General features: G+C 39.9%; 2 protein-coding genes and 1 long non-coding RNA gene across 11 annotated transcripts in view; 2 read left to right on the forward strand and 1 right to left on the reverse strand.

The window, feature by feature from the left end:
• Positions 1-1,340: 1,340 nt before the first annotated feature.
• LOC127377991 (uncharacterized) lies at positions 1,341-4,615 on the reverse strand. Its single transcript, XR_007887791.1, has 2 exons — positions 3,702-4,615; positions 1,341-3,614 (listed from the first exon to the last, which is right to left on the reverse strand). It is a non-coding gene; the product is annotated as an uncharacterized LOC127377991 (long non-coding RNA).
• slc1a4 (solute carrier family 1 member 4) lies at positions 2,859-18,137 on the forward strand. Its single transcript, XM_051426314.1, has 8 exons — positions 2,859-3,530; positions 7,188-7,230; positions 9,478-9,543; positions 11,981-12,147; positions 12,223-12,456; positions 12,610-12,804; positions 12,927-13,061; positions 14,782-18,137. Exons 1-8 carry the CDS (start codon positions 3,016-3,018, stop codon positions 15,017-15,019), a joined length of 1,593 nt encoding a protein of 530 aa, XP_051282274.1. The 5' UTR covers positions 2,859-3,015; the 3' UTR covers positions 15,020-18,137.
• A 2,361-nt stretch (positions 18,138-20,498) lies between these two features.
• smap1 (small ArfGAP 1) overlaps positions 20,499-27,448 on the forward strand; it is a 95,575-nt gene continuing 88,625 nt past the window's right edge. For 4 of the 9 annotated variants that reach the window (XM_051426255.1, XM_051426246.1, XM_051426263.1 and 1 more), the window contains exon 1: positions 20,499-20,825. In XM_051426255.1, the coding sequence (XP_051282215.1) occupies positions 20,708-20,825 (118 nt within the window). In that variant the 5' untranslated portion in view covers positions 20,499-20,707. The remainder of the gene's footprint in view (positions 20,826-27,448) is intronic. The other 5 variants (XM_051426220.1, XM_051426228.1, XM_051426272.1 and 2 more) reach the window with 2 other exon arrangements.

A 27,448-nucleotide genomic window follows, 5' to 3' on the forward strand; every position in this document is an offset into this window, starting at 1 on the left:
GTATTTAATAGTGTTAGTTAAACAAAATAAATATAAAGCGTTGTACTTTTACTTAATTTATCTTTTCTCATAATCACATAATTACTAGATCCTCTTTTTTTTAATATATTTAAAAAAAAACATATGTGAATGCAATAAAAACAATACAACAAAAACCTTTAATTATAGTTAGTTAGCTAATTAAAGCCAGCAGTTAGCTTGTTAATTCAAGGAAGATGTTAAGCTTTTTAATTGTTTTCATGCCCTTTTGTCAGTTTTTGGATTTCACAGTTTACTTGTGTAAGAAAACTTAAAAACTATACACAGTAGGCCTCTACCTCAGCATTTGGTTCACACCTATGAAGTAAATTGTCTAACAGAAAAATGGCCAAGCATCAGTGGACAAGAGAGAAGCCTATTAAGTCTGTATGATTTTTACAAATTACAAAAAATACATAATACAGATAGAGAATTGTATAAAGAGTTCCCTAAGCAGGAAATAATCTGCTCAAAATTCATCCAAATCACACAAACTTCCTACAGTTTCTGTTTGGGTTCATTGTATAGTTTTGAATTTAATATGAAATATCTATAAAATACGTCACTGAGTCAGTTTATTAAATGATAGAAAAAGGCTCCCTTAAAGAAAATGATTGGGAAGTGAAATACACACATTTGTAAAAGCTGTTATTAAGTCAGGCCGAGACAGGTTTGCCAGTATAAAACTGGTCATTCTGCATCCAATCCATCATATCAGACATTGCCATACTGATTGGATCTGGGTTGGTTGCTTGGTACCAGTTTGATGCACTATGTATGTCTCTGGGTTACGGCTCGTCCTGGCTCAGTAACAGTGTCCATTATAAGGCTCGGCCTGGGCCTTCTCTGTTATTTTTTTTTTCTTCCAGTTTACTTCGGCGCAGTGCCAACATTCGCCACTGTTAAACAGCCATGACTCCTGATCCGCAGGCCGGCGGTTATTTCCAGCATTCAGGCCACACAGCTGTGAGGGGAAGGGGGACAATCTGTCTCTATTGGTGGAGGGAGGGAAAGTTTAGCTCAACTTAGCAACAGCAGAGCTAAGGTCACTGAGGACAACACAGACGACAGTCAGTAACAGAGGCAGCGAGACAGACTTCTTTCTGTCTGTACAGACAGTCCTTCAAATGTTCTTTTATAAAATGCTCAATTGATTTTACTGTCTTTTTTCCATTCTTGTTAAACTTATTACATTTATATTTCAGGATGTTTTTTTCTATTCCTGCACTGTAAAAAGAAGTCTATATTTTATTGTATATTTTACGGTGAACTGCTAAAACCACGACAGCAAAAGACCATAAACTCTAAATAGGTAAATACAGTTTATCATATCTCATGGCAAAACCTTTATTTATACAGCACTTTAAAGGAATTTATATGAAAGAAAGTACTTTCTTATAATAAGGACAGTAAATTGTGCAGAAAATTACCGTCATATTTCAGGACAAAACGTTTTTTATACAGCATTCATGTGGCAAAACTGTTTCTTTTGATGGTTAAAACTATTTATACAGTAAAATATGGAATAAAACTCTTAAAATCAACAGTATTAATATCCTTTTACTGTAATAGTATAAAAGTTCTACCGTATTTATTACGGTAAAGTTCTGTCAACCACAGCAGAAAAGTAATGTAACTAGTAATGTAGCAGTAATCCCCAACACCTGTAAACTGAATTGTATTTAATCATGTAATCATCAATTCATACATGGAACAAAACAGTCCAACAATTCATTCAAATTTCATATTTTATAGTAAAAAACATTCAAAAATAGGCCTAATTCATATTTAAGCTTATTTGTTCAACTCTGGTTTAATATATGTGAGAATAATAAGAAAGATTTATGGTATTTATGCGGCACAGTTCAAACAAAAAGAGGGAACACAGTGAAATTAATGGAGAAAATGACAAATAAAGGGACAGATTTATTACAGTCAGATTAAGTTTAATTATTGCTTCCTATTATTCATAATGTGCCACTCTAGCTTTGCTCTGTCTGCTGTGTAAATACATGTAAAACACCTTTATTATAGCGCCATCTCGTGGTTCACCCCCAGAGGTGCAACAAGGAGTCACATGAATAAATGTTTAAAAAATCCAATGGCCATTATGAGCAAGATATTAGTCCTTATTTTAACTTTCTGCTTTTCTAAAATAATCATTGTTTCATGAAACATTTTTATTCTGTCTGCTGTTTCCATTCAAATGAAGTGAAAAAGAAACGGTGAGCAACAGCGCCCCCTAGATGGCGCTGGCCATGGTGCTGACAGCCCTCTGCTCTCCATCCATCATCCTCATCCTGTGGAGCTGATGGATCACTGGGGGCCAAAACTCACCCCACATGTAAAAGTGCAAGAATCTAATTAAACTTGATGAATAAGGAGATTAATTGATGTTTCTAAAATCTTTTTCTTCCTTGCAGTCTGATTTTGATCCATAAAGACCAGTGAAATCTGTTAAATAGACCCTGAAGGGACACAGCCTCTGCACTGGATGTTTAGAGGTGCGTTTGAGGACAAAGAAAAGCAAAAGATTAGATAAATCTGGACTAGAAAATGGATCTTATGTGTTTAAAAGTACAGATATTGTAATGATAACCAGGATGAGAGCGAAGCTTTTGTCATTCTCATGCATTTTAAACATAATATACATTTTATTATGTTGAATCTTTACAGGAGTAGTTTTAATCTTGTTCTTATTAATCTGGTTAAACCTGTTCATATTCAGGGCAGGGAATGTGCCACATTCCCAGAGACCCTGGCAATATCCCCCGCTCTTGCATCATTTGCTCTTGGTATAAAGTGCCGGCTTCTGTGCGCATGTTCCAGTGTCGTCGCTGCGTCTCCATTGGCTCTCCCTCCACTCTGCGCTCAGCCTTTTCACTCCGGACCAGCCTTCACGCAGCAGAGTGCGTGAGTGTGAGTGCATCTGTAACCCACGCTGTCTGCCTGAAACCGGCCTCCCAGCTTCCCACGCTGCTCTTTGGAGAGAAAAAGATGGAGAAAAAGAGCGAGATCAACGGGCACGCCATGCCCAGCTCGGCCTCCACGGACCGGATCCTGGAGAAGAGCGCGCAGAAGAGCTTCGGGGAGAGGCTGATGGAGTTTCTGAGGAAGAACCTGCTGGTCATCCTCACGGTGTCCGGGGTGCTGGTGGGCGTCGGGCTCGGGATGATGGTCCGCAACATGAACCTGACCAAGGCGCAGATGACCTACTTCGCCTTCCCCGGAGAGATGCTCCTCCGGATGCTGAAGATGATCATCCTGCCCCTGGTGGTCTGCAGCCTCATATCCGGCGCCGCCAGCCTGGACACGCGCTCCCTGGGCAAGCTGGGGGGCATCGCGGTCGCCTACTTCCTGGTGACCACGCTGATCGCCTCCGGGATCGGGGTGGCCCTTGCCTTCATCATCAAACCCGGCGTGGGCGCGGGAGCCCTGAACACCAACAGCCTGGGACTGGAGAGCGTCACCAGCAACAAGGAGACCGCGGACTCGTTTCTGGATCTGGCCAGGTACTGGAGCCACACTGTAATCATTACACTCTGATATAGGCCAGTGTTGAATATGAAGCAGCCTGCTGTGATACTGCAGGAGATCTGAGGGGAATAGTGGCACAGAGGGAACACTGGTTAGTTACACACATGACGCATGGAGCCATGAGGCTATCCTGAAGCTTTACATACAGCAGCTCCCAGGTCAGCTCCCAGGTCAGCTCAGAGGTCAGCTCACAGGTCAGCTCAGAGGTCAGTGCAGCCTGCAGTTTAGGGGTCAGATTGTCTACAATATGCTGCAGTTGTTGTTAGTGTGTGCAGAGGACTTCGTGGATTGCGGCTCTCTTTTTGTAATTGCTTAAAAAAGTTAAATAGGAGTGTGTTGTGTGTAACTCCTGAAACTTGATTTGCAATTCAAATTGAGAGTGGACAGAAACGCTGGTTCACAACATCAACCTCAGTGTCATTCACACACACACGCGCCTGGAGCTCTAGGTACTTCAAATAAGCCCTAAAACTAACCCCAGCATGGAAGACGCAGCTCAGATCCTCCACATGCAGCTCAGCTACAGTCCCGACTCACTCCACTGCATCTATGTTGCACAAGAGATTTTACATATAAAACGTACGAAGAGATTCTAAAATATCATAACACATGACATGAGAACGTTTGGGAACTTGAACAGAAACTGTTTACATATAGACTGCTTTTTCTTTTAATGCTCAGAAAGAGTTTGAATGTCACTAGAGAGGTTTTACACATTGCTCTGTTAACTACTTTTATTCTCCCAGAAAAAACTGCAGTAAACAATATTATTGACATATTATGCCACTGATATAATGATAAGACACTTTTGTTTTCAAAAAGAGGCAATCTTAAAGGGTTAAAATCATTTTTTTCATATCACCAGAACTTTAAATTAGCAAAATAAAGTGAAAAAATCACTCAAAAAATCACCTGATATATTTACCCAACCCTACTTTACATGTCATTTTACACATCAGTGGATCCCAGACTAAACTTTTAGGGTCTACCGTGGTTTGAGATGGGACAGCAGCAGTTGGAGAGAGATGGACAACGACACTAATTCTCTATATTCAGTTGAGGTTAGGTAAAGGATTGACTGCTGTCAGATACACAGATGAAAGACGTTCTTACACTCAACAGAGCAGCTATGTTATCCGACCCTGCACCGATCCGTACAGGAGGAATCCTAAAATAAGTTCCCACAGTGTGAGGGAAAGCTGACAGCTGTTGGGAGAGTGGAGTGTATTTAGAGGAAGGGAAAGAGTTGGTGGGATGAACGCCAGCAGCTCTGTGTAGAACAAACTGAACGCCGTGTGCTGCTGTCAGCACTTCTCCCTAATCACGATAGCAGGTGGACAGCCTGCTGTATTTCTCAGTCTTACACTGTCAGACTTTATATTTGTACTGGGTGCTCCAAACACTACAGGAAGGTTGTTCTCTCTTTTCACAGTTCGGGTGTTTTAAAATTGGTTCATTTTCACTCACAAAGGTTAGAAATACTCTCCAGATATTAAGGAATGAAGGATATAAACTTTGACAGAACTTTAAGTTCTACTTGAAGTCCAAATATTGTCTTAATGAGGAGCTCCTTTCTTCTGGGATTTGTATCATTTCTCTGTCCAAACACTCTCATTAGAAGTTCAAACAGTGCTCAGAGACTCCTGAGCCTGAGCTGTGGGGTCTCCAGCAGGAGGGCGGATCACATTTAAAGGTTCACATAATGTGAGAAGAGAAGACATTTTGGTAATTTAATATACTCTGAGTAAGACTTTAGAAACAGTTTGTCCATGCATTATCACACTAGACTTGAAATCAGGTCACATTTTGTTTTACAGGAAAACACAATGACTGGATTTTATTGTAAAAAATCTTTGCATAAATTAGGGAACAAAATAACTGAGGATGTGATCTTAAAGGGTTAAAATTACATTTTTAAATATTATCTGATGCTAATAAAGACGATAAGCCTCCTGAAATGTTTCTGTAGAGTCTCTCTTTCTATCAGATGTGGAGTTGAGTTGGTTACAAACACAGAACAAAGATAAACAAATGACGGATCAAATTCATGTTTTCTTGTATTTCTGTGCAGAGAATAAATGTTAATTTGGAAACGTGTGAACTGTTGCAGCGAGGGTTAAAGACGCAGAGAGACAGCAGAAAGTCAGAAACACTCCCGACCACATGAGCTGAACAACCTGTTGCTGCAGCCGCCTTCAGCCGGAGGGGTTGTGCATGATGTTTGGCTTAGATTTATTAGGAAATCAAGTTGTTATGTAACAGAGCTTTAGAAATCAGTCTACAGAAAGGAGGCTCCGTGGGAGAAAGCATGCCAGCTCCCAGCTCTGGTTTCCCAGGGTTAATCCAGATCCCTGCCGCGGTCATGTGACAGCAGGAAACCATGACCCCTTAAACTTCCAAATGCCTAAAAGTTGAAAATAATTGTATTTTCTTTCAGTTTTTATCTCTATGAGGCTCCATTTGTGTCAGAAATGTGCAGATTTATTTTTACTTTGTTACTTTTGTTTGAGTCTTACATTTAAAGTTGTTGTACTTGTTTTTAGGTTGTACTGCATATATTACTATATAGTCTATACCTACCCTTTAATGTGGACTGACATCTGCTGACATGGCTCTATGACAATGTAATTCCAGTTTGTATAAAAACCTTAAAGTATGTTGAATTTTGCTGTAATTACAAAGACCCTGCACTATGACAACCGGTACGTGGTGTACAGTTAATACATGCAGTTGACCTGCTACTCAGAGCTGAAACAAAAAACACTTATTTAGAGTTGAGATTCTGCTTCTTTTGATTCAAGATCCCTCACCTTTGTGTAGGCCACTGGTTCCTCCAATGTAGATACAGTACGTGATATTAGGCTTCACAGTGACTCTGTTGTAGGGTTGCCCCTGACTAAAGTTTTTCTTAGACCTAGTAGTTGTTAGTTAAAGCCATATATTTTAACAGCTGCCTGTTAAATACTAACAGAAAAAGTGGTTTCTGCGACTATCTGGCTAATGAAATGCGTGTCGACTAAGACTAAGACAGTTTAGTCTTAGTATTAGACTCTCAGGGGGCATCTGTGACTCAAAAGAGAGAGAAAGGACATCTTCGTACCCAAGGCTAAATGGCAAATAATCCAAATTTGGCTTTACCTTCCAAAGTGTCATCTTTCATTTTTCTTAATGCCTCTTGAAAAAGAAAAATCTGGATTTGATCAAATACAGTAAAAATGAAGTGTGAATGAATACAGTGAAACTTCTAGGAATATCTAATCCTAGTAAAGACCTTGGTGATTTGTTTTAATAAAAGATGAACCAGACAGTAGATCAGTGCCAGAACAACTGCTCTGTCAGGGAATTTAGGGAACAGTGGACTTAATGGAGGATCCTGGGAAAAGAGCCAGAGTACATTCAGTGTGTGATGACAAACCAATCCCGTGAACAATTTCATCATTCAGATGGGTTAACCACACGGTTCTAACAGACTTTCTGACACTAGTGTTCCCTCCTTGTCTGTTTGCTTTTTTAAAACAAACCACACGCTTAATCATTACCCGTATTTAAGGTCTGGTTACATGAAATCAAACAGGAAAAACAACAGCTGTCATTTTGTGTGACTCTAACTTGTTTTTCTCTTCCTTTCTTAGGAATTTATTCCCAGCGAACTTGGTGGCTGCTGCTTTCCGTTCAGTGAGTGCCAGCACCTCACTTCACCACACCTCATTATCCACAAAGTTCCCCCTTTTTATCACCCCTTTCTGTCTATTTCTCCTTCCCACCTGTGTCTCGTGTGAATTGTTCATCAGAATTTATTTCACCGACCAATGCGGACGCCACTCCACGTTCATTTACCGCGGCTGTAAATCCTGGCTGTGGCACTGAGGGCCTCACAATGCCTCTTAATGAGGAGATGCTCAGAATGGAGACCCCTTGCTCGCCCAAACGCCTCCTTTTTTCTTGTCCCTCACCAGGCGTTACCATGGCGAAACCATTCCATTCCCGCCAGCCTAGCAACCCATCTCGCCTCGCTGCTCTTGAACGCGGCCCGCTCCGCTTCCTAGAATTATGATCGTGTGCTTGCTGAGGCTAAAATAAGAACCAGGAAAATTCAATATTTGGGGATGCAGGGATACAAGACACACACACACACACACACACACACACACACACACACACACACACACACACACACACAAAGGAAAGCACAAGCACTGAGTCGCTCGTACTCCAACCTGCCTCAAACCAGGCCAGTGAATTATAAACCTGCAAGAGTAAAGTGCAGCCAGTTCATAGAGTTCAATATTCACCCCCACCCAACCAGCCTATACTGTGGTAGAGCCCCCGTGGAATAGGTCCAACTGTGGATTAAACCAAGAAAGTAGAGGAGAGGGGAGATTTACTCAAAATGACAAGCAGCTAGATGCTTAAACCGAAATGGAAACAAATGAGGTGTAAGATTGACTTTATGCTGTAGTGACTGTGGACACATAATGTCTCTGCATGTCCAAATATGTTGCATGTAGGCTCATTTCAAGTGCATAGATCTGCCAAGCTGTTGGAAACCTTTATCCTATACGGCTGTTAAAAGAAACGCAGAGAGAAAGAGAGAGAGAGAGAGAGAGAGAGAGAGAGAGCGAGCATTGTATTCATGATGGTTGCTTTACTGTGTGAAGACTGTCTGAACTCCAGTGTCAAACTGAATGCACCCCAACTTAATACACATGCTGCATTCAAAACAGACACTGTTCTTAAGCACTGTCAGTTCTTTTTCCATCGTTGCTTACCAATTTCACAAAACCCCCCATACGCATCTGTAAGATTAGAACTGTATTTAAAAAGGTTTTATAAACACAAAAATTTTATAAATCATGAAAACACTTGAGTATTTTCACTCAGTGACAAAATGGGAGAAAAAGTAGAGAAATGTATGATTAGAAATGTTGTAGAAATTATTATGTTTATGGCTCATGGAATATGTGTCATTTGAACTGTTAGAAATGTGAGGTTGCACCCACACGAGCTCCACGCCACATCACCTGTGCACCGACATACACACAAAGTCAATCATAAAGACAGCCAGTGATGCCAACTTGGTGATTTTTTTCACTAAATTTATCAACTTTTCAGACGATCTTATGGATTTTATTTCCAAAAAGCAACTAGTTAAAAATGTAGCGATTTGTTTAGACCATCAGGGAAAAAGCGAGAATATATTAAATTATATTATATTGTAATTAATTCCCATGCATGCTGCTCAGAGTAATCGCAGTCCAGAGCTCCTCTGCCAATCCCGCCATGGTCTCTACCTCTCCTCTTGGGTTGTGTGCAGGCAGTCAGTCTCTCCAATCTCTGGATTAGTTACTTAAGCTCATATCAACAGTCCATCTGCCCTCCCTTTGTAGATGTGTTTTACTTTGTTACCTCAGATATATGTTGTCCCTATATCGTGCTAAATAATAATAATAATCTTAAAAGTGTGTGTGTATAATTTCCCAGTGCCATACACCAATCAGAAACAGGTTTGCAGAGATGCATTTATTGATCAGTAACTCAACCAATGACTAAAAGAATAATTGACACTGATTGTGGAAAAAAACAGCTCAGGTGATTTAAATGTTTTATTCAGCTGTAAGGGAACAACAAGCAGACCTTCCACGGTGGACCAGAGGAGGGAAGTGAGTTACTGAAAACAGAGTTATTAAACTATATACATGATGTTGAATGAATAAAAAATACTTCAATTTGTTAGTCAGACGTATTCACCTTTCAAAAACCAGGATATCTTGTTTACTGAGCCGTCACTAACAGATAAACACACTCATATACTTCCAGTTTACATTAATGTGTACTTGACACATTATTGGCTGAGCATAAAATGTATGACTGAACAGTATCAAACAAAATGAACTTCAAGTCTTCCTTTCCTTTATGTTGCAGTATGCCACTGACTACAAGATGGTTGCTGCAGGGAACGACACCAATGGGACCACCCTCTATCAAAAGGTAGGATCAGGAAGCACACACACACACACACACACACAGTCACCTTCACACACATTTAAAATGCTAAACATTGCACCTTTGAAAGGAAAAGTGCTCTCATCTGTGTCTACATGAGTTAAAGAGTTAAAAACAGGAGGTTATACTGTTGACCCTTGAAGAGCATGTTTGCTCTGAGCATGTGTGCGTGAATAAGCACTATGTGCGAGACTAATGGATGACTTGGTTTAGGGGAGAATGGGTTCAAGGTTGATTATAAAATGCTGCAGTTTTTATAAGAGCGAACATGGTTGTTAAAACAGGGTCATACAGTCTTATTACACTGCCATTATAAATAAGGTTGTATCTGTGTCAAAGGGTAATTGTTTTTTATTTAAAGACTAAAAAATGTCTCAAGGATTCAGGTCCACTGCTGACAAATAACCAACTAACTTACAGTAGCTATGTGTTCATTTAAAGAATTCAATGACAGTAGATTTAATAGACAATAGAATCTGATTTTAAAAAGATCAATAGATTAATAAAATGCATTTGAATCCACTGTAGGTACAGCACTGAAGAGAGGAGGGAGGGAGAAGCTGTTTTTGTTATCTACTCTGCTCCTAAATGTGTCGACAAGTGGAAACATGCAAAGAGCAAATACCAGCAGTAGAAATCTTATGTAGCCTGCAGAGTTTATCTTAATCAAACACTCAGTTTGTCTTAATACAACACTCACATGTCATATATGTGTTGGAATATCATAAGGAGGTTCCTTCATAGTGATACTACATAAGAAAACCCACAGCCATGTTCAGGGTAAAAATACATTATAAAGTTCAGATAGGTAGACCAACATAGTCCCTTGAAGCATATTGAAACCTTCTGGTCCTGATTTCTCTGAGCAGTGATTTTATAGAAACAGTTCTGGATTTGGTTGGGTTATGGTTTGACATCAGGGTTAACAGGAATGGACACCGGTTTGTGGTTTTATTTTTACATTAAAGTCTTGCTTATACAACAAACGTGCGTGACAAAATGGATTCTGTTTTTGTATTGTGATGAGCTTTCAGTCAGTCCAGAGTGTTTGGCCAGTGGACAGGTTAGTTTGACCCACCAGATATCTGCTGGGATTGTGAGGAGGATAAAGTGCTGGTGTAAACACGGAACAAACACAGCCTGGCACATGGCTGGTTGCAGATTTACAGATTTGCCGCTGGGCCTGTTAGACGTAGCCAATCATAGATGAGTGTGTGATGAGTTTGTTAGTTTAACAAAGATTCATCTTTCTGCAGCACTTCACTCAACATGTTCAACAAAGTAGGGACTGAAGATCCTTCTAAGAACGCATGAAATGCTCCACAGCACCAGTTTTTAAACAACCTTTATGACTGGTGAGCTTTTAAAGTGAGTTTAAAGAGTCCGACGTTTCTATATTATCTAATTTGCTAAATTAAATTTTGAACATGATCAGTAATAATCTTTTAAATCCAACTACTACTCCCCAGCGGGCACAGTTTGTCCCCACTCACCCGGTATAAGGGAACAGTTGGGGGATCTGATCTTGGCATCGGCCCATGGTATTTGTCTGTCGTGGGTCATGGTGGACAGTCCCTTCGATTGCCAGGGGATGAAGCTGGTGGAGCTGTGGGAGAGCTCAGGACAATGGAAGGGGATTGAGCTCAGGATTTGTCCCTGTCCTTACTCGTTATCCGTCATCCAGTTCACTGAATCCTTCAGCTACCCTTCAGACCTATGCACCCACCCTGTAGCAAGAGGTGTCATATAAACTACTGCGTGTCCAGCTTCCATCCACTGCATGAAAGGCTAATGAGGTCCAAGTCCACTGAACAGTTGCTGTAATGTGAAAGTGTTCGATGGGCTAAGAGAACCAGTCTTGTTTAAAATTTTAAACATGTGGATCACAAGTCAGTGCATCAGTGCTGTTGGTCCACCACTGTGATCCAGACTGAAATATTTCCATTAACACTTTGTGCAAATATTGAAGGTTCCCAGTGGACGAAACCCAAGGACTAAGTGATCCTTCGACCTTTGATCCCCTGCGAGTTTCTGGCTTGAATTATATACAAAGTAAAACAAGAAACAGCTGGCTGAACAAAATGTGTGTGAGGTCATGAGACATTGAAACTACCAGCACCCAAAATGTGTATTCAGTGTCAGCTCCAGGTAATCTGGCTTCGCTGCTAAATAGCCAGTTAGAAGAGTTTAAAGCAGGGGTCTTTAACTGCTGGTCTGGAGGCCATTTCAGGCCCTTTATTTGTTGTTTGGCTGCAAATAACAAAGGTGATAAACGATAATGATATAAAAATATATAGAAGCATTTTCCTCGTTAAGGATTACGTTAGTAATGGAAATATTCGCATTAATTGAGGCTCTTTCCTTCCCACAGTCTCTTCACTGTGTTCGGTCTCCTATAGTGTGACTCTGCTCTGTGTTTTAGGTGCCTATTGGTACAGAAACAGATGGCATGAACATCCTGGGTCTGGTGTTATTTGCCATGGTATTTGGCGTGGCGCTGAAGAAACTGGGAGAGGAGGGGGAAGAGCTCATTCGTTTCTTCAACGCGTTCAACGAGGCCACCATGGTGCTGGTGTCTTGGATCATGTGGTGAGTGGAGTCGGACAAATATGGGATCTTAAAGTGGTTTGTGAAGATACTAAGAAACTTCTTTCCTCCTCTCAGGTATATCCCCTTTGGCATCATGTTCCTGGTGGGCAGTAAGATTGTGGAAATGGAAGATGTGGTTCTTCTGGTCACCAGTCTGGGAAAATACATCTTTGCTTCAATCCTGGGCCACGTTATCCACGGAGGCATCGTCCTGCCCCTCATCTACTTCGGCTTCACACGCAAGAACCCCTACAGTTTCCTGTCAGGCCTCATCACGCCCTTCACCACTGCCTTCGCCACCTGCTCCAGGTATACCGTCACCCACAGGCTCCCAGAGGAACTGCTGACTTTACCGAAATTGGAAAAAGAAGTTTGCATTTCGGTGATCTGAAGTATTAGTTTAACCTGAGTGGCTGATAAAGACGACACAATAATGCTCTACCTCTTTGTTTTTCTCACCAGTTCAGCAACTCTTCCCTCTATGATAAAATGTGTTGAGGAGAACAATGGCGTGGACAAACGCATCAGCCGCTTCATCCTTCCTATCGGGGCCACCGTTAACATGGATGGGGCGGCCATATTCCAGTGCATCGCTGCTGTCTTCATCGCTCAGCTCAACAACGCTGAGCTGAACGCTGGACAGATCTTCACCATCCTGTGAGATCAACATAACTATTATGAGACACACATCCATGTGTGGATTCGTTCTTAGATTTACCAGCAAAATAATGTGTTTCTTTTCCTACAACAGTATATGATTACTTTATTATTATTTCTAGGGTGACAGCCACAGCCTCAAGTGTTGGTGCAGCAGGCATCCCGGCTGGCGGCATCATAACCATCGCCATTATCCTGGAGGCCATCGGCCTGCCGACCAACGACCTGTCCCTCATGCTGGCTGTAGACTGGATTGTGTGAGTAAAGCCTGTGAACCCACTGACAGAAACATTTTAATTACGTCTGCACACACGATGCCAACATTACTGCAGGCTAAACTAGACCAGGGTTTCCCAACAAGTGGAAAACAAAGAGAACTAGTAGCTCAGAGCAAACACACAAAGCAGCAGGCTAAGCAAGTTACAACAAATACTTTACATCTCAAAGAGCATTCCTGCTGTATAACACGGGACTCAGGAGGTTTTTTCTTGTTCTCATGTTGTGGGAAAAAAAACATCTGAGCGATGAAGATAAGACATTTGTCCTTGTGCAGAACCAGTTCTATCAATGTCCTTCCCTGTATTCACTTTGTAGTGCTTTCTTTTAGTTTTCCTAATGAGGACATACAGTATCTTAGAGCCCGACTGATATGGGATGTTTTAGACTGGTGACCGATATCGTGGTCAATATAGTGAATTTTGGAGCTGGAAAGAGAACTCTTTTCTTTGTGGATTGTGCACCGATACTGTCTGACCCTGCAACCCCTAACCCTAACTGCCCACAGACGCTGTAATATTATCAACTCGTTGTCTTGTTCTCAATCTACGATGGTTCACTTGGATGGTGTAGGCTATTGCTCTGCTGACTGTCGTGTCATAAACAAAAACAAACCCCAACCCTAATCCTAACCCTAACCAAAAGCAAACCCAAAAAACCGTAAACCAAAATTAAGGTAAAAAAAAAGCCTAAAACCAGGCAAAGCCAAGGGAAATAAAGCCCAAAATAAATATAACTCAACTACAGAGTGTATAAAAGGAAGCCACAGAACGAAATAGCATGTCACTCTGCCCTGGCCTGATGAAAGATGGACTCATCCGAAACAAAGCTACATGGGTTGTTGTATGGGATATATCCAATATTTCAAACTGCTTCAGTCCCAAACTGGACGCAGTTATTCAGAGCCCAATTTTGGGGGGGAGGGAAACCCTCCAGTTTTGGATCAGGGTCATGCTTGGTGACGGTTGTTCCAATTCTGGGCACGGAGTCGATTTTCATGGACTGGGCCTTTTTACACGGGCCTTTACAAAGAATTTTAAATAAGTGGGGAAAACAAATTAATCAAACAGAACTAATGAAAACCAATGCGTTTATCCCCATGCTGTCTTCCTCAGCCCCTAATTATAGCACACCTGCCTTCATTTAGACCTTTCTTGAGATGCAAACCACCTCTACCACTGCCAAACTATTTATTTCTAAAGTATAAGAGCTTTCTAGAAATGGCTCTAACATACATCGGCAACCTATTGTAGTTGCTGAGAGCTGCTTCTTCTCTCTTACTCTGTGCTGCTTGCCACAGTATTGTACATTTCGGCGCACTCTGCTGGATAAACTTTACATTGACACCAATGTATTACCTCAAACATTTGCTTCTGCATTATATACTGGGAAAAAATATATCAGCACATAGCAGATAACAGGGAATATATTGTACATTTAACTCCAATTAACAGACTATTAATATAAATAAGTAAGCAATAAGGTAAAATACCGTTAACAGGGGCATGAATAGAAGGAGTTAAGTTTTGGTCTCTATAGCTAATTTCCCCGTTCATCGCAGTTATGTTATATTAAGGTTTAAAGTTAAGCATAAATTAAGGGAATGGTCGCTCTGAGTGACAGGTGGGTGCCGTCACAGTCTTCATTTTCCATGTTTGTTAAAAGTAGGTTGAGCTCAGCTACCGTCTCTTCTGCATACAGGGATCGTACCACCACGGTGGTGAACGTGGAGGGCGACGCTCTGGGCGCTGGAATCCTCCACCACATTAACCAGCAGGAGATGAAGAAGCAGCAGGAGCAGCAGCAGGACGGGGAGCTGGCGGAAATCCGGGTGGAGGCAGTGGCCAACGTCCAGGCTGAGGAGGAGACCTCGCCGCTCGTCATGCACCAAACCAAAGCCTTGGGGTCCACGCCAGAAGCCATTGAGTCTGTCCTGTGAACTCAGCGAGACTTCCTTTCTTGCCCCCTGACCTTTTGACACTTTTGACGTTGCTGCTGATGCACCATTCAAAAAACAAGGTCACTGACGGTTACACTTGTGAGGAAAGTGCCATCGTAGCAGTCGGTCTAGAGCATCGACAGTCTCCAGTGTGCCTGTTGTGCTTTTCAAATTCGGTCACATAACTGGGTTTATTTTAAAGCAGATTAGGATATGATGAATCTGAGAATTGTTCAACTTTTCTTTTGCACTTGAGGCAACATTTTTTAAAATATTTTAAAAATTTTAAACAAAGCATTTTGCGATAAACAAAATGTAAAGTGGAAAATGTCCCTCAAACATTCCCATAAATGTGGTAGTTCTGTTTGTCTCATACTGTATAGGATGCTCGCGGCCATAACTTTGTACATTAGAACATCATCAAGTGCATTTTTTTTGTTTGTTTTTTTGTCTTCAGACAGCAAACAGTGACCAACATTAAATGTAGAACACTAACAATTTGCCAAATGCTGACCGGTCAAAAATGTCAAACAAATGCTTCTGTCCTAATTTAATTACACGTTCGGGACGCCTGTTCGGTCACCTCAACTCAGCCGGTGGTAACGCATCTATCTGCATTTTGTTTGTGCAGCTCAAACAGCAACTTTTGTCTTTGGAAAAGGGATCTGTCTGGTCCCAGGTTTAAAACAATGTTTACAAGATGTGCCCAGACTTTTTGTTTGCTGAGCGTCAGCAGACAATGTCAAACATTAACCTTCGAATGGCAGGTTAATAATTTGGCCTATTTTTTAAGTGAAGTACTGTTTAACTAGTGACACACAGCATGGTAAAGCACGGCATGGTTAAACGTTGGACCATGTGGATCTGTGTGTGTTTATTGCCATTATGGTCTCATTGAGAGTTATATCCCCCAACTAATCCTTTTCATCCCTGAGTAAACAGAATCATGGGGTTATTTACATAACCATGGTTCTCTGAATCTCTCCCACCGTGGAGGAAGACCTCATAAAAAGCCAGCGGATAATGTTTCCCAAGTAAGTTCCTCTAATTTGTTTGCAAGCTAACAGCTAAAGCAATCTTAACATGCAGTTATCAGTTAGCTTAGCTATTGTTAATTAATGCTATTCTTTCTTAGATTAAATTGCCTCTCTGACCTGATACTCGAATTAACTAGCAAAGTATTATAGATTTATTTATTTATGGTGAAAAGGTCAACTTCTAGTCTATAACAGATCACAAATGAACATCCTGTTGTTGTTTTTTTTAAGGGTCGGTGTACTTTGCAGCCAATGGATTTTCTAAACTAAAAGAAACTAAAATCAGGAACCAGCTGTTTCCTGACTACTATTCAGAAATATGGGGAACAGAACGGGTCAGCTTAACTTTTTCTATTTTTGTTTTCAAAACAGAAAACAGGTAGTTTTTTTTCGTTTTCTGATTAAAACCCGTAAAACGTCTTGTTTCCCTATTTTGGATTTCTCATTTCAAAACCAAAATCTGTTCCCTGCAAAGTCCACCGACCTTAAAGCTGCAGTAGGTGACCTCATTCCCAGGTTGTCAGATACGGATGCTTTGGGTTGGTGGCCTGAAGCTTTGGGACCCAAATCGTTGGTATTTGATGACAACAATCAACAATCAAATATCTCTCTGGTCTCTGACTTCTTCACTGATTATCTGTCTCGTGTACTACAGTCAGGATACAGTGAAAGTTTACCTACTGCAGCTTTAACGAGCTTATGGGATCCTGTTTAATACAGTTAGTATGGGACATAATTACAGTTAATGGAGCATTAGTTTACTGTACTGTAAACACAGTTGTTTGTTTGACATCATGAAAAACACTCCGGTCTCCCTTTTATTAAAGAACAGATATTTGATTTATGGTACAGTCTGTTAGTGTGCGAAGGAATCCCCAACAAATCCACAAGAACTTCACTTAAAAAACAAAAAGCTTCTTCAAATGTTTACACATAAATACCGGACCAAAACTCATGAGTTCACATCATACTGTAAGTCTTTATTTGTGGATCCATCCTTTGATTTTGTGCTTTTTTCTTGCATCATATTAACCTCCAGTGGAAGTTATATATGATGTAATAGTTTAGACCCTGAGGTGGTGGTTCAGTGCATCCCAAGCTACGTCACAGTCCCTGACTTCTTCATCATAACCTCTACCTCTCTTATTGGCAAAACTTTTACATTACAAACATTAGCTCATATTTAAATTCAGTCAGTGTGATACATTATTAGCTGTGATTGTGTTGAAGGGAATGTTGGTCATTGTGGTGTCTGGTGCTTTACCTTGATGATAGGGATAAAAACTGTAAGAGTAGACTTGCTCCATGCCATATGTTATACTGTTTGACATGAAGGAAAGTGCCAGATTTCTTCTGGTTTAGTAGAAAGGTGGGATGAGCCTGTGCTGCCCTCTAGTGGTGACACACAGTCATGTACTAAACTGAGGGTGATGGCTGGAAGCAGTTTTGTGTCCGTCTGAAACACTTCAGCGGGCTTTGTTGATGGATAACTGTTGTAATATTTATTTGATCTATTATTTAACATTGGTAGTGATGAGTCTGTGTATTTTAAAGTGAAAACCACTAAGAGAATGAAGGAACATGTATGTTGAACTTAATGCATGTTGCTTTAGTTTTGGATCATGTATGTTGAAGCTGTTTAAAGAGGAAGTAATCTAACATGTTTGAAATTGTCTTACTGATTTAACAGGTGACTTTTCTAAGCTAACAACTGCTTTCTTAACCTAAAGCTGAGTTTTAAGGCTAGATTTTGTTTGGTACCCTCACATGTGATTACATATAATTCTGTACTTTATATATATTTTACATTATTTGTAATTGTTTTGTATTGTCTCATTTTAACACTTTCTCTCAGTGTCAAATTTTTTATTGTTCTGATACAATTTTTTAATGAATTCTTCTGCCGTCGTTCTGATAACCTGTTGTTAGAAATGTAATTTAATTTGTTTCCTTTTTGGGACTAGTTGCTACGTTGCCTGTGCCATGTCTGTGTCTAACACTGTACAGCTGTCTCTCTGCTGTTGGTCCTGCTGTCTGTCATCATTAAAGGTGATACAGTCAATTTTTCATGCAACCCAAAATTGAAAGGCTACTGTTTTTATTTTATTTCAACCAGTTAATCACACATATAATCTGTGGAAGAATCTGCTTCCCCTGGTTCCTCCGAGTGCTCCTGACGGCATTTACAAGAATCCACTGGGCCCGAATGAAAACAACCAATCAGAGCAGAGAAATATAACTGAATGTTGAGTCTCATTCCCAGGTCCCAAAGCTTTAACCCACCAACCCAAAGCGTCTGTATTTGACGATCATCTTCATCACATTTTCATCCATAAGCAGTTCATACCGTTTATTGATAACCAATAGCACCATTATCTCTCCTCCGCCCACTCGAATTGTCCAACAGGAGCAAATGTTCATATTTATAAATGTAATTTGTGTTTAACCTACCTCTCTATACACAGTGGTGTAGTGCAGGGTTGGGAGGGTTACTTTAAAAATGTAATCTAATACAATTAATACTTTACCTGTTGAAAAAATGTAGTCAGTAACCTGACCCAAGTATCACAGTATTAAAGTAACTGGTCCCTCTCAGAAGTCCATTCTCTGCATTTGACCTCAGTCCCAAGTACAAGGAGCAGTGAGCCAGGGACAAACAGATCTGAGCCAGTGCCTTGGTCAAGGGCATTGGGACTACTGTGGACCAGATGCTCAAGGAATGGAGTAACTCTTAAGATTTGTATATATATATACCATCCAACCCTTCAGAACAATCTTCCCAAAAAACACATCAAAAAGCCTGAAACTGGTCGGGGCAGAGGGCATGGTGCAGGTGTGCTGGGTGTTCTGGTTCTCCTGGTGGTTGATGCTGTTCTCCAGTGTCAACCTGCCTCCTGTTCCACTCTTGGAAGCTGAGCTGGTTGGGCCATTGCTGCAGAAGTGAGCCACAGCTTCGGTCACAGATGGAGACAGGAGGCTAGACTGTCAGCTAGGAATGTGTCGGATGAAGGTCCAACTGTCTTCCGCCATCATCAGAGTATTTCTAGCACTAGTCAACCCCCAACAGCTGAGTTTCCACATGAGAGACCGCACACCGGTCGACCTCAGGTGCAGTATGAGCTCACTTCATCTTTGGCAGACAACTAAAACAGAGAATCAACCACCTGCTGCTGCACCCCCCCGCAGCTATCCCCCAGCTGCAGGCACCTGTTTCACTGCCCAAGCAGACACCAACCAGATGAACTCTGTACAAGAGGAGAAAAGCACCGCAGGGTATGTAAATTAAGAGTATGTGTGCTCAGTATTTCTATGTTTTGATAATTGAACTAACATCATTCACAGTTTGATCACCAGGAGGAGCAACTTCTTGCATTGTTATAGTTTTAACCAACTTGACCACGAGAGGGGATCAAATCCCAAAAATGCCACGTTGAGTCGTAGATTCTGTAGATAAAGTTGCTCTTCGTACAGACTCGGACCCATACGGAGGAGCACAGCAACGTTTGAGCCTCGCTCTGGGTGAACCAGCTTCTTGATCACGGTATCTCCCCTACCAGGTAAGTATGAGTTGAAGTGTTAGACTGGGGAGTCATTCCCAGTCACATCCCCCTGGCTGCTCATAATACCACAGTAATGTTGTGTTCCCACAGAGGGAGAAGTGAGTGTTTCAATAGCATTAAAAAAACAATCAAATCGACTCATTTCACATCTGTTGGACCCTGTTTCTGATTAATACTGAACAATATTTACATACATTCATGATCACATCATCTCCCCCTACTGCTGGTGATCCCTGTGCAGGAGTTTCTCTGTCTCCTGGTCGCTTCCCGAACAGGAGACAGTGGGTGTGGGTGTGGGCTCGCTGAGTGGAGTACCACTGGCTCAGATCTGGAGTTGGTCCCTGGGCAGCACACGGTGGATTCCCACTGCTCCTAGTACTTCAGATGGAGGTTAAATGCAGAGAATGACATTCTCTGAGGGGAGTCAGTTAAAGATAACTTCACTTAAACCTAAATCCACTTTGTTACTGATTTATTTGTTCTCACAAAGGCACAAAACTCTACCAAAAACAGGTTGAATTTATTGTTTTTTCTCTCCGTGGAAGTCAAAAGAGATCATGAAGAGAAACCAGAGAAATTACTGCTCGAAGAAAAAGAAGAAGAGCACAAAGAAGAAGGTGTAAAGAAATAAATATCACATGAAATAGTGATTATTGATTAAAACATCAATTATCTGAATGGTTATGTCAGAAATATATTGATAACTGGTGAGTTTTTAGTCACTTTATTGTTATTGTGTGAGATATTTTAACATAATATAGGCTGAAATTCATCCATATATAAATATATAAATACATGATGATGTATCCTGATTACATTTATTAGTTACATGTAATCCGTTACTCTAACTAACAGTGACTGAGAGTGTGAGCAACAAGCGTTACACTGACAAACCGCTGTGGATTCCGACGGGCCGTGAAGGCAGCAGGGATGATGCTGGTCCATCTCTTACCTTGTTAGCAGGTTGCGAGCTAACGGCGGCTACTACCGGGGGATGTCCCACCCTCCGTAACGCTCCCCGAGCACTCCCCGAGCACTCCCCGGTGGCTGTATCACACGAACCGGACTCTCTTGTTCAGAACTTGGCCGAGATGACGACGCGGTCGGAGCGGGAGAAAGCCCAGAAGCTGAACGAGCAGCACCAGGCCATCCTGTCCAAACTGCTGCGGGAGGACGACAACAAGTTCTGCGCGGACTGCGAGGCGAAAGGTAAACCCGGAGCCCGGCAGGGGTTCACTGCGGGCGGCTGCGTGTCCGAGAATGGAGGCGCTGGAGGGGGGAGCTAACGGCTAAAGCTAACGGCGCAGTGTAACGTTATGGTACATCTCTGTTAGCTTAGCGTGAGCTAACTCTGTCCTTCACTATTATACAGTTGTTGTTGTTGTTATTATTATTATTATTATTGTTATTATTATTATTATTATTATTATTCCTGCTGTACAATGCAAACAGAGTCATTGTTCAGTCACAATTAAAACCAGAATTAATAATATTGACTTTGTGCAAGTTAGCGCAGATAATACACAACTTCCGTTTAGCGCTTTCAAAGTAAAATGTGATGATGATGGACAACAACAACAATAATAATAATAATAATAATAAGAGAAGTAATAAAGTAAAATCCTTGATATATTTTTTAATAACAGTAATGGTGATGAAGATAATAATGTTGGAAACAACAACAACAAAATAATAACAAAAGTAATTATAATAATAATAATAATAATAGGAATAATAATAATAATAATAATAATAATAATATCAATAATAATAATAGGAAATAATAATATAATAATAATAATAATAGGAATAATAATAATAATAATAATAATTATTATTATTATAGCAATTATAATAGGAATAATAATAATAATAATAGGAATAATAATAATAATAATAACAATAATAATAGGAATAATAATAATAATAATAATAATAATAATAATATCAATAATAATAATAATAGGAATAATAATAATAATAATAATAATAATAATATCAATAATAATAATAATAATAATAGGAATAATAATAATAATAATAATAATAATAATAGGAATAAGAGAACAAAGAGGAAATCAATACCACATGAAATCAGCCATAATGGCAGGTTATTGATTTAGAAAAATGATTTAAATGATTAGATTATAAATGTATTGATAACAGATTAGTTTGTTGTTTTAAAGCCACTTTCTTGTTTTTGTGTGAGACAGTTAAACAATAGTGCAAAGGATGCTGGGATGAATATTTATGTGCATATATACAGCACACATGTTTATACTGTATACACAGAATAATGATGTTGCTAAGGCAATAAATACTAAAAGAAATCAAACATAATAATGATCTTATCAATAAGCAAACAAATCAATGATGTGAGTGATTTATATGTTGAAGGTTTTTAACCCACTGTCTTGTTACTGAGATGTTCTTTTAAAGCTGAAATGACACTGAGCAATGAAGTGTTAAGTGTTTATTTTTATTAAAAAACTTAAATATTGTAATTTTGAACTTAATGCGCTTTAATTTTGAAATCGCACGGCCTGTACTTCCGGTGTCACGTTAAATGTCTGCCGGTAACTTGACGCGGGTTTAGCTCGAAGGTATCGATGTCATGTCCTTGACTGGTTTATTAATGAGCGGAAAACGTGCGTGTCCCGTGCGGGCCTCGTTACTTTACCGGTGTGTTTGCGGGCTGAATGAAGAAACAGCCTCAGATACCGCAGCCAACACCTTTAACCTCTCTGACTGCCGGAGTTCAAACCGCCCGCCGAACTCCAGTCACAAAATCACCATTTTAAAATTCCTCCTGTCAGACTGTAAAATACAGTTTGATCGAAGAGGTTTTTATTAATCTTTAATCAATAGTCCTCAGTTCGGCTGGAGTCAAATACACCAAACAGCAATGCATTCCCATAAAATGGGAACTTTTATCATTTTCATTAATGGTTCCTAAATCAGTGATATCAGCTTAAACATGACAGAAATAATGTGATGAATGTTGCAGAGTTTTTCAAGCAAAATTGTCACATCATGATCCAGACTGTTCCTTTTAACCTAAGTAGTGTATGTTTGCCTTTAAGTAATGGAAGCAGGGAATTCCTAGACTTTTGAGCGGACCTTGAACGGCTCGTATCGGGGCTACCTCCTGGATTAAAAGGCTCCTGCGTCATCTGACAGCTGTAATCTGGAGTACTACACCTCCCTCAGACCGTGAATCAGCCTCCATCACAATGCTGCTGCTGCTGCTGCTGCTGCTGCTGATGCTGCTGCTGATGATGATGATGATGATGATGATGATGCAGCTTTCCTCCATTTAAAAACCAGCTCTCATCCTCGATGTTCATCCTGATCCCAGTGAGGAGTTACTGGTGACTCAGTTCAATTTAAACCCAAATGTTTAAGTAATTTAAGTAAGATCGGAGTAACTCAAGTATTCATTGGTGAGGTAACTTTGGGTTAATTAAGTTAATTGTACTAATTCCATTCAGTTAATTGATTTTACGCTCACATGCAGCGTTTCTCCAAACTTATTTAAAATGTGTGAACAGAATTTATCTGAATTAAATCACTTAAATGCATCTTCTGTATTAGAAAAAATATTTATAATTCATTTATTATCAAAATTGTAATTAATATAAAAATAAATGTGACTAAAATCAAATCTTTACACTTTTGGGGGAATTATTTGAATTATTTATATAAAAACTTATATAATGATCAATAAATGATTAAATAAAAACAAAAATGCAAAAATCCTAAACTACACAGCATTATAATGTTTACACTTTTGTAATGATTTAAAGTCAACTTAAAGAAACTGGAATTATATAATTAAATACACTCAAACTCAAATGAGTTGCTTTATTTATTTTTAATTAATGTGAATTAGTGACTCCAGTTTGTTTGGAGGATTAATTTATATTATTAAATTATTATTATTATTATTATTATTATTATTATTATTATGTTAAATTAATTATTTATTTGAGACGTGTTGTCAGGTTTTACAGTGTAGAGAAAAGTTATGTTTGACATACAAATCCATTATTTATAGTAAGTAAAGTCTTCATTAATAATAATAATAATAATAATAATAATATCATTAATATCACAAAAGAGTCTTTGCTCAAAGGCCACTTACTTGCTTTTTACACGTTTTCTAACTGCCTCGTCTTCCTCAGTGGGTTAGAGACATTCATAGAGAAGTACAGTAATGATGTGAACTCTGGTGTATTTGTGTGTAAACACGTAAAGAAGCTTCGATTGTTTTAGTGGATTTATTTGGTGCTTCCCCCCCCCCACTACGGACCGTACCATTACTCCATCCAATGAGGAAGACCAGTCAGATGTGGTTAAAAGTTCTGGAAAAAAGAATATGACACTGATTTTAAATGATGGTTTTTAGAAAGAAAGATTTTACTTTAATGAATGTTTGTTCACATTGAAGGGTTGTAATGTTTTTATTTGTATATGTAGATCTCTCTGAAGTATATTTAACTTAAATATTCCTTAATAAAGTTATTTGTTTAAGAGCTCACAGCACATCTCACTGCTGATTCTTATACAGAATAAATGTTCAATTTTAGTCCGTATCAATTCCAGATCCACTGAAACATTTAGTAGCTTTTCTTTAATGTAAAACGTCCATAATCAGAATATCAGAATAACAGGTGGGACAGACTTTAAGCAGCGCTCAGTTATCAGTTATCAGTTATCAGTTATCAGGTATCAGGTATCAGGTATTAGTTATCAGTTATCAGGAGGGCGTGTTGGTTTGCAGTTAACGCCTTTAAGTGAAACTGTTTTCTTATTTCTGTTGATAAAGTGTCGACACATGTTGCTTCTGTTCCATCGCTCAGGTTTAATGACAGCAGCCAGTAAATAATCAGTTTCCTGCTTTAAACTCTCTGATTTGTGTTTTCTGCATCAGTCGGTGAGCGAGCGAGCAGCCCTGCAGCCGGAGGCCTGTTTGCTTCTGTTAGTCATAAAGCATTCAGCCGTGAGTCACTCTGCCTATGTTAGCTATTTTTATCCAAACAATATATAGATGTTATCTGAAAGCCTCACGAGAACACACAACGTACACTACTAATAATCTAATCTAATCCTCTGAGTCAGTTCTCAAACAAAGATTACAGGTAGTTTCTACTCCCTGCTCTTCAGTGTGAGGATTCGATTTAGTTTTGTTTCTCTCTGGTGAAAGTTTAATTGACTGTCAGTCCCACAAAACCAGACATTGGAAGAAAATTATGACAAATTCTGTTAATTTTATTGGACAAAAGATGTAATTTGAAAAAGTATTCAGCAATCGATCAACAGCTGCTATATCAGTGATCTTGGTTATAGATTCAGAACACTTTAAAATGTTTAACAAGTTAAAGGAATCCAGTGTTTTTCCATCAATATTTAAACCTACAAGGACTTTTTAACTGGTTATGAAACGGTTTCAATTTAACGAGAGCAGCGGGTCATTTTGGCCTTCTTTGGGTGAAAGCAGTTCCTTCTTTGCCAGTTTAATACCATAAAATAAGAATACCGTGTTGCTCTCTGGCTATTAGGAGCCAAAATCCTGCAGCCAGAATTCAAACGGTGACGTTGTGTCGTCACCGATCAGCGAGCAGCAGAAACAGAAAGTACAGCTACCTCACTGAATCTCATATTCCTGCCGCCTGGCACCGTTTCTGTCGTTCACTCTTTATTTTTCTGATTCTGTCCACTGTGACGTTACTGTGAACTCATTATATTACTCGTGGATGTGAAGACACGTCACATTTTGCAGTTCAGTAATGTTCCAGCTGCTCCGACATCCACATTAGTCGTTACGCACCGGTTGGACTTTGATATGTTCATTTATTATTCATGTTTTTGGGGCTTTCGGGCTGAAACATGAAGGGTTTTTTAATGGAGAGTCTAAGTCCATCTTTTAGTAATTTACTGTAATTACCCCTGAAAACATTCCCCACTGTTTCCCTGAACCATAAATAAAAACACTTTTCCGGAACTGAACAGAGTTTTTGTCTGTTTGAGCTCGAACGTCTCCGCTGGATCGCGCTCCGAACAGAGACAGTGTATTAGCTTTTATTGATTTTTTAAAACAAGCATTCACTCCGTGGCTGATTGAGCAGTCAGATTGCCGAGCTGTGTGTTGATCGATCAGTTTGTTTTAGGGTTTGCTGTGACCGGGCGCTCTCTGTCCTCCGTACTGCCTGCTGCAGTCTGTGTGTGTCTGGGTGTGGCGGCCCCGCTATGACCACTGCAGTGTGGTGACTCACCTTAGCCTCTCAGCTGTAATTCCACCCTCACTTCTGTCTCCTGTCTACACACACTGCCCTACATACTCTCTCTGTGTGTGTGTGTGAGAGAGAGATCAGTCTTTATTGATTGCAACTCCATTTCCCTGTCCTACAGCATCTCAGTGCATCCACTACTTAAGAGTCCAGACTATAATTTTCGCCTTTGGTTTAAACACAATCCTCTCACCAATGTCACACACACACACACACACACACACACACACACACACACACAGGGGCTGGCAGTGTGTCAGTGTTATGATTTGTGGCTTTGGGGTGCTCTCTGTGCTGGCACAGGCTCTCCTCTGTGCTGGCACAGCAGATCTTGGCGAGCGCCTGCAGGCCACTCGGCGCTTTGACGACCTGTCCTTGGTACCTCTCTGCTGTCACACACACACACACACACACACACACACACACACACACACACACACACACACACACACACACTGGCACTAATTTGGACCCAAACGCTTACATACACACCTGAAATTCTGCACATTTGAAAGGTGTGAAGGACAGGTTGGCCTCGCAGTGTCTGGAGCTCGGTGAGAAGCTGGGTGTAGTGGGTGTAGTGGGTGTAGTGGGTGTAGGGTGGGTCAGTGTCTTATAAGTTGTGATTGTTTCATGCAGATATTAAGAATGTGAGAAGTACGATGTAAGCTTGGTTGCATTTGGTTTCTTGGGATGCACGATATGGATCTTTTGTCAGCCGATAATAATCCCCAAAGCAGCACCGATAAGTTATTTGTGTATTTTAAAGTTCATAACCTTTTAGTTTTTTACACACCTGAGGGTAAATATGTATAATTTAATATTCCAGAGTTCTGATCTAACCTGATTCTTCAAATGTTCATCTATATTTCCTGGTAAAGTTCATTTAAAAACTTCACAAACATACTTTAGGTTTCATAAATAATCATTTTGCATAAGAATTTGAAATAAATTATTATTAATATCGATCTCGCACGATAATTACCCTGCGTCCCTTTTCATTTCTGTGTTGAAGCACTTATAGTTACGTCAGTGAATCAGAAGAGACTTCCAGGAACTGATGTGTTTTTATTGTTTGAGTGTCGGCCATAAATCATCCTGATTATAAAGACGTGCCTGTGATACTGCAGCAATATGAGCGATACTGCTCGGACCTTTCTCTGGTTATAGACTCAGAACAGATTAACCTGAAGAAAGACTTTAACTTCGTAATCTAGTGTTTCCATCAGTATTTAAACCTTACCTGGCTCTGTATCACTGGTTCCCATCTTTTTTCCTAAAGGGACCCCATTTCTATCATTAATAAACTGACTCAGCGACATATTTTATGGATATTTCATATTATATTAAAATTTTCCAATGAACCCAAACAGTGAACTCAATAACTGCAGGAAGTTTGTGTAAAATTAGTGATTTGGATGAATTTAGAACTGATTATTTCCTGTTTCGGGAACTTTTTATACAGTTTTCTGTCTGTTTTATGTTGTTTTTAAATAATTTGTTAACAATCATTTAGACTTAATCGGCTTCTTTTTTTAACAC

The sequence above is a fragment of the Dicentrarchus labrax genome, unplaced genomic scaffold (genome assembly GCF_905237075.1).
Source record: "Dicentrarchus labrax unplaced genomic scaffold, dlabrax2021, whole genome shotgun sequence".
In the NCBI taxonomy this organism is placed as follows: domain Eukaryota; kingdom Metazoa; phylum Chordata; class Actinopteri; family Moronidae; genus Dicentrarchus; species Dicentrarchus labrax.

What these genes read in the sequence shown, in the direction of transcription:
- slc1a4 (XM_051426314.1), top strand. Translation starts at nt 3,016, where the DNA reads ATGGAGAAAAAGAGCGAGATCAACGGGCACGCCATGCCCAGCTCGGCC. An exon ending in GGACCACCCTCTATCAAAAG is followed by an intron (nt 9,544 to 11,980) that starts GTAGGATCAGGA and finishes TCTGTGTTTTAG; the next exon opens with GTGCCTATTGGTACAGAAAC. An exon ending in CTGGCTGTAGACTGGATTGT is followed by an intron (nt 13,062 to 14,781) that starts GTGAGTAAAGCC and finishes TTCTGCATACAG; the next exon opens with GGATCGTACCACCACGGTGG.